This window comes from Aulonocara sp. 'chitande type north' Nkhata Bay, linkage group LG10 (assembly GCF_057382095.1).
Source record: "Aulonocara sp. 'chitande type north' Nkhata Bay isolate Kocher_YH1m ecotype deep benthic linkage group LG10, A_spYH_male_GT1.1, whole genome shotgun sequence".
Lineage (NCBI taxonomy): Eukaryota > Metazoa > Chordata > Actinopteri > Cichliformes > Cichlidae > Aulonocara > Aulonocara sp. 'chitande type north' Nkhata Bay.
The window spans coordinates 20,957,115-20,964,158 of NC_141353.1; the positions used below are offsets into that span (position 1 = coordinate 20,957,115).

At 36.6% G+C, this 7,044-nt stretch overlaps 1 protein-coding gene across 1 annotated transcript; it reads right to left on the reverse strand.

Moving 5' to 3' along the window:
• Nucleotides 1–448: 448 nt before the first annotated feature.
• LOC147320794 (claudin-4-like) lies at nt 449–2,334 on the reverse strand. Its single transcript, XM_086308995.1, has one exon. It carries the CDS (start codon nt 2,315–2,317, stop codon nt 1,730–1,732), a length of 588 nt encoding a protein of 195 aa, XP_086165121.1. The 5' UTR covers nt 2,318–2,334; the 3' UTR covers nt 449–1,729.
• Nucleotides 2,335–7,044: the final 4,710 nt, after the last annotated feature.

Consider the following 7,044-nt stretch of genomic DNA (forward strand, 5'->3'; position numbering starts at 1 on the left):
AGTGTAGTGTTGCAGTGCTTGTGTCAGTTACTAGTGTAGTGTTTTTATCTTACAATATAAAGAGTAATGCAAATATATTTAATCTGAATTAGAGAAATGTGAATATATCTTCACACCATTACAAGTACACGTGATTGTTTTTCCATACATTTTCACGCATATATTTACATTTATTCTCAAATGTACTGATAAATATATTAAAATGTATTAAATGTGCATAAATTCCTAGATTTTCTTTCAGTTTTCTGTAAAATGGAAGTAAACAACTGTCTCGAAGAAAAAAAACGCAAAAAAGCCTGAGGAAAAGAAATCTCGGTGAACCAAAGAACATTGTTGACATCGGCTTTAATGATGATAGCCTCGAAATAAAGTACACCTCTTAAAATTAAAGACGGGATGCTCGATTAGGTTTAGACTTTGTGTTTAAACTCTAAACCTAATCGAACCAACTGGACTAAGCCCAACAAAACCCCCCAGAAAAGAAACGTGCAACAAGTTTATTTATTCTTTTTATTAAGTCAGGAGTGGTAATTTGTGAAAAAAAAAAACCTCAAACAAACACTAATCTTCATTTTCAATAAGCTTAATAGCATTTATTACACCATAGACAAAGTATTGCCCACAAACATAATTCAGTATTATTTGTAATTAAAAATTTTATGACAACATTCAACAAAAAAAACAGTCTCCAGTCTAAACTAAATCCTTTTGGTAGTTACTGTTTGACACAACAGATGTGTTGAAGTACAGAAACTGACACTTTGTCAACTCTGACTTATCTTCCACGACTTAAAAACTTAAAAACTTAGTTGTCTTTTTTAATGTATCATTTGTAAACTTAAAAACACACCGAGTCAAGTCTTTGTTAACATCTTGTCATTTTATTCTAAAATGGGAAACTCTCAAATGATGAGTCTTTTATAAAGTCATTCATAATATGTTATTGACCGTTTTCTGTAATATTTCTTTTTGGCCTTTTTCAACTTTTTATTCAATAGGCACAGTGTAAAGAGGACAGGAAAGCAGGGGCAGAGAGAGGGGAAGACATGCGGCAAAGGGCTGCGAGGGGACTCGAACCTGGCTGGCCACTGGTATGTGATTGCCTGCTTAAAGCTAACCGGTGCCCTATTGAGCCGTTTTAACAAAAACAAAACAAAAACAAGCAAACAAACAAAAAAAAAAAGACACAAAAAAAAGATGCAAAAGATTATTTTACATGCTCAGAAATATTATTTTCATTTGAGATCAATTTTACTTGTAAACAATCAATCAAATATATTTATATTAAGAATGAAAAAACAATTCCATGATCATCAATTTTGAGTCAATTTAATAAAGAGATGGTAATGAAATATATAACATAGACTTAAACCAGTGGATACATAGTCAGAAATCATAGCAGTTTACCAAAAAAAGTAAAGTCTGTCTCCACGCAACAGAGTAAATAACAAAAAGCATAAATGAAAAAAAAATAGGAAAGGTGGTTATAATGGTGTAGGATACCTCAAAATACATTCAGAAGCAAGTTACACAATCAAATTGTAAAGATTTCTATCCATTTTAATCTGATTTTATACTTTGTTAATCTACTCATTCCACTGACAAACTTAAGGTGAAAACTTTCATAAAACCTTTTTCTTATTTCCAAAAAACTGCTCGATGTATGAAAATAGGCCTTATTTTAAAAGCGATAAGTAAGGCCTTGCCTACACAGAGTTGGAGTAATGTTTTACTCAGTTCCATTTCTGCGGAAAAAGGAGCTGCAGACGAGGCCTCCTCCCAGGAACAGAAGGACGGTGGTGAACCAGCCAATGTAGACCGAGGCTCCCAAATCCATCTTTTTAAGTACCCCATGATCAGGACCATAAGTAGACTGGGTATGAAAATGATCATTGATGGTGTTGGTGGTCCAGCTGACTGGGATGAGAACAAAGAAGCCTGCAATGAGGAAGGCAATTCCAGAAGTCAGAGCCATTTTGCTCCTTTGCCTTTCGTCTGGCACAAAGTTCATAAAATTTCTCCCAGCCACACCAAGCAGGATCCCAAGGACCTCAATGATAATGGCAATGATGATAAGTGCTCTAGCAGCCTTCATGTCTGCAGGTAACGGTATATACTCGTACCCCATGCAATACGTTTGACCTGTTGGTGAGATCGCACAGCTCTTCCATAAACCCTCCACAATGCACATGAGCATTTCGACATCTTTGAAGGCTGTCATGATTCTCCATGTGGGGAGAGCACAGCTTATGATGCTTCCCACGAAGGCGATGCAGGCCAAAGCCAGGCCTAGAAGCTGTCTTTCGCAAGCCACCATAATGAAGCTCTGTGACTCTCTCCAAGGACCAAAGATGATGTGTTCAAAGGAGGTCACACATTTATCTGAAGAGCTCAGAAGGAAGTGGTTATTGTTTGGTATTTTTACTCGGAATTTGACTGTGGCTTCCTCTTTAACCCTTGTATGGTGTTCGGGTCTGTGAGACCCGTGTTCAGTTTTTTTCAAAAGAAAAATTAAACAATTATTTTTTCACGTGTAAATGTGTTGTGTCTTTCCACTCACTCCACTTGATTATAACTGATTTATTTATAACATTTTATATAAAAGAAAAACGAGAAGCACATTAATTCATAAATGTGATCTAACAAAGGTAAAGGGAAAAAATTAACCATGTTTGCTGTTCATATGTCTTGTAATTGGGATGAAGTAAACATCTGTTGAGTAATTTAACATAAAATTGTTTGATAGTGTTAATTTGGAAAGCCAAAACTCTAGCGGGTCCACCAGACCCATGAACACTGGCTGAGTAACAAAAATACGAACACCACACAAGGGTTAACTGTGAAAATGCAAGTAGTATTTGATTGGATCATACTAAATATGAATTATGAAAAATGCTACATCGTCATTACAATTATAGTTGTATTGTTAACTTTTTAATATTTAGAACTTCATGACAAACTAGTCACTAAGTAAGTTAATTCAGTGCAAATAAAGAAAATGTGTTCATTATCACCAGTGTTGGGTAAGTTACTTTAAAAAAGTAACTTAGTTACATTACTAGTTACATGTCTCAAAAGTAACTCAGTTACTTCAAGTTACTCATTACTTTCAAAGTAACTAGTTACTAGGGGAAGTAACCTGCACAGTTACCAGCTGTCAGCTACCTAAAAAAGGATCCTGGGGTTATTTGTCTCTCAGAAACAGTTCATAACTTCCCTTCAACTCATTCATGTCACCTAAAAGGTAAACCTGTTTCTCGATCACCTGCTCAGCTCTGATGATCCAGTAAGGACATCTCCTGGTTTCATCTTCATGTTTCCCTCTCACCAGATAACCAAACGATATCATGACCAGCAGCTTTTTTGCAGCTGTGGCTCCAGCAAACATCAGCTGATACTAGAAATTAATATTAAATAAATTCTAACAACAGCTGATCAAGCTTAAACGTGCTGCTGTTGTTTAGCGCGACATCCGCCGGTTTCCTCTTTCGGCGCAAAGTGAGCGATAAACAAACAAGAGAGCCGATCAGCTGATCATTGATCAGTTTCATGATTGAAGTAGAAACGGGAGAGGGAGGGGGGAGAATGAGAGAAGAAGAAGCAGCTGTGCAGCGTAAAGACACAGAATAACTCCAGCTTTGTGCCTTTTTCATTGTAGCTGAATTACGGGACAAACTGTTCCTTTTCACCTCAATACGAAACGCGTAATATTTTTCTCTGAATACCAGACGGACGGTTGGCAACTCTAATAACTTATGAACAAAATAAGGTTCAACATCATTAACTTCATAGCACCCACCCAGCTGTGTAGAAACTCCGTCATGCTAGCTAGCACGCAGTACGGAAAAAGTCAGAATAACGAAAATAAACTCCACCTAAACTTGTTTTATATCTGACCCAGAGAGACTGCAGGTCATAACTTCTTACCTGAAGTTCAGTTCACACTTGGACCGGCGGCCGCCTCGGGTCTCTTTTCCTTCTGCGTCCCCTTTCCTTCATCCACCTGCTGGCCTCCACCACTTGCTAATGTTACTGAATCTGTGGAAGCTTCGTGATAGCCACCACACGAAGTAACGAGTAACGAGCCTATCTAAATCCCAGTAACGACTAACGCGTTCCTGATTTTGGCATAATAACTAGTTACCGTGCTCGTTACCACAATAATAACATAGTTACTGTAACGCGTTACTTAATAACGCGTTAGTCCCAACACTGATTATCACTGAAATGTGTGAGATTTATTCAAAGCAGTTAGTAACATAGAGTTTCCAGGAAGAATTTATATCTTTCAGAGTGACTTTATTGATGGTTGAGGGTCAACTTGTTGAAAAAAAGTTTTGAACAATAAAGTGTGTTTCATGGAGAGTGGCCAAAAGTTCCCTGGCTAGATGCTGATTTTGATTCCTAAGCAAAAAGTGCAGCCTAGCCTTGCTCAAAGCCCATAGAAAATGTAAACCAAGTACACCAATGTAACTTTCTGAGTGTATTGGCAAACCTGGGCTACATTTTTCATGGGATTTCGCTTTGCTGCATGATCATCAGACAAGCAATCATCTGTGGGCCAGTGGATTTTGTAACATAAGATTTTACTGTGACGGTACTGACTAGTTATGATTTGGTGGTCTTTCTGAAAAAAGGTCTGAATAAAAAACTGAATAAAAACTGATTTGTGAAATCAGGGGCTTTTGCTTGCAATGTGTGCAAATGTGTGTGAATAAGAACCACATGTGGTCCTCTTTGCTCCAGTTTCACTGTGGCAACATGAAATGCTCAGAACAATCATTAATCTTTTTAATTTCTTTTATTTTTTTTCTCCTTGTTTGTACTATTTATTGTTGTATGTTACTTGTAATCTTTATGTTTATGTTTTACTAAGAGTTTTCTTCTTTCATTTCCCTCCTGAATTCCCCTCTGTGCCCCTCTGTGTCTCTCTACGTGAGTGTGGTTTTGGTTCCTCTTTCTGTTTGTTTGATTCCTTCCTTCCTTTTAGACGTTAGACCCACATGTAAGTTACAAAGACCTGAGTCTTTGTCAGGTTGTCAATGTTTTCTCATGCTGATGTGAAACGTGGGGGGAAAAGGGTTAAGAAAAAAAATGAGTATTGTTGAAAAGCCATCTTTTTTGATGCAAATTTTATATTAATGTTACTGTCAGACATTATTGAGATGATAATTCAGTCCAGTATTGGCTAAATTACTTGTTTATTCCCTTCATTCATCACTGGTTTTAACTAAAAGCTTTTATTAATGCAGAGCATTGTTATCAGTGGAGGACTGCAGCAGTGAAGACAATTCATGAATCAACACGCTGAGCTGAAGTTAGCTACCCCATAAAAGTGGTCAACTTTAAGAAGAAATAAGTCTAAATCTTATGAAATTAGAGAAACTTTGGGTTAGTATCTTTCCCAGGAAAAATGCAAAATGCATGCAGACTGAGAGCAGGCAGGGATCAAACCACCAACTTTCCAGCTCCAGTAGAATTTGGCATATCAACATTACAAATAAAAATAATAATAATAATTATAAAAGTGCAACTTACATTACAAATAAGTAAAGTTTGTACAACAATACAACATGTTTGGTTTCCTGCATGTGTTTTCCAGAATCCATTTTGTTGTCAAATTTCATTACATTGTGCATTAGGTGCAAATTATAGATTTATGTATCGACTTCCTTGTATGGACGCTGGCGAAATCAGAGTCTACAGACAGACCAAAATGTTTCGGTCACAAGACTCTGAGAAATATTATCAATTGGACCTTTAAATCCCCCCCACCACCAACCCCGCATGCAATTTTGTGCATCCCCCAACCAATTGACACAGATTACCTGTCTAAGAATCTGATTTCACTGTTAGACTGTCAGACCTACCTACTTGTCTTGAAGAAGAACTCACTCATAAGCTAACTCTTAACTTAAGAATGCGACTTTCAATGCTGCTGAAACAGTAAAATTTAATTCAGTTGTTCAGGAACATCAATTTTCAAGGCAGTCGGTCAAAAAAAAAAAAAGAGTTAAAGAGATCTAACCGTCTAGAATTAAATATTCAGCAGCAGTGCAAAGATCATTGGAGAGCATATACACAGACCTTCTCCAACACGCTGTATGAAAAGTGGAGTTTGCTAATTACATGTGATGTGTGCTATTCCTTCTTTTGCTTTCTGAGTCTGCTGCTTCAAAGTCTTCTTACCCAAACACTTAGGACCATGACAGGTGGTCAGGACTTAAGACACAGAAAAGTGGAATTTGGACAATAGCATGAGGCTACACCTTTTTGGGAGGCTTAGCATAACAGAAGAGTTGGAAGAAGGCTATCAAATTATCAGAATAAAGCACAACAAAAAAATCACATCATGTCTAGACTCATAGTAGTAGAAGATACTTGCCCCAGTTTGACTTGTGTTGAAGTGTTTATGTTTATTTAAAATTTGTATAAATATTTATGTTTCAAAGGGTTTTGTTTTTCCATAGTAAACATTTAAAAAATATTTGTGCTGATTTAAGATTTGTGCTTTTTTTCTCTGACCTCTAAGATGCTTTACATTGTTTGACCTGTCGTTCACTCGCCAGCCAGCTAGCCCTGGTTTAGAAACACAATCAGGTACTAGGTCGCCTGTCCAATCAACAGGATGTATTACTCCTGTCATGGGCCTGGGTCTGGGGACCCATGGTTCATGTGTGCGTTATGGACTTCTGTACTTTTGCAGGTCTGTTTTGGGACTGGCAGTCCCCGCTGGTTTACCGACCATGTTTATTTGTTGTGTCCTAAGATAAGATAAAATAAGATAAGATAAGATAAGATAAGATAATCTTTATTAGTCCCACAAATGGGAAATTTGTTTTGTCACAGCAGGAAGTGGACAGTGCAAAAGTTATATAGCAAAAATTAGAATACAATAAGAATAAAATACTGTACACAACTGTACAGAATAGAATAAAATAAAATACTATATACAGTAGAATAAATATAATAAAATATACAATAGGATAAAAATAGAATACAAATGCTTTATACAACTGAGTAAAAATACAACTTTGTCAGAAA

Bases quoted from the DNA above. Each gene is read 5' to 3' on its own strand.
- LOC147320794 (XM_086308995.1), bottom strand. From the start codon at position 2,317: ATGGTGGCTTGCGAAAGACAGCTTCTAGGCCTGGCTTTGGCCTGCATC.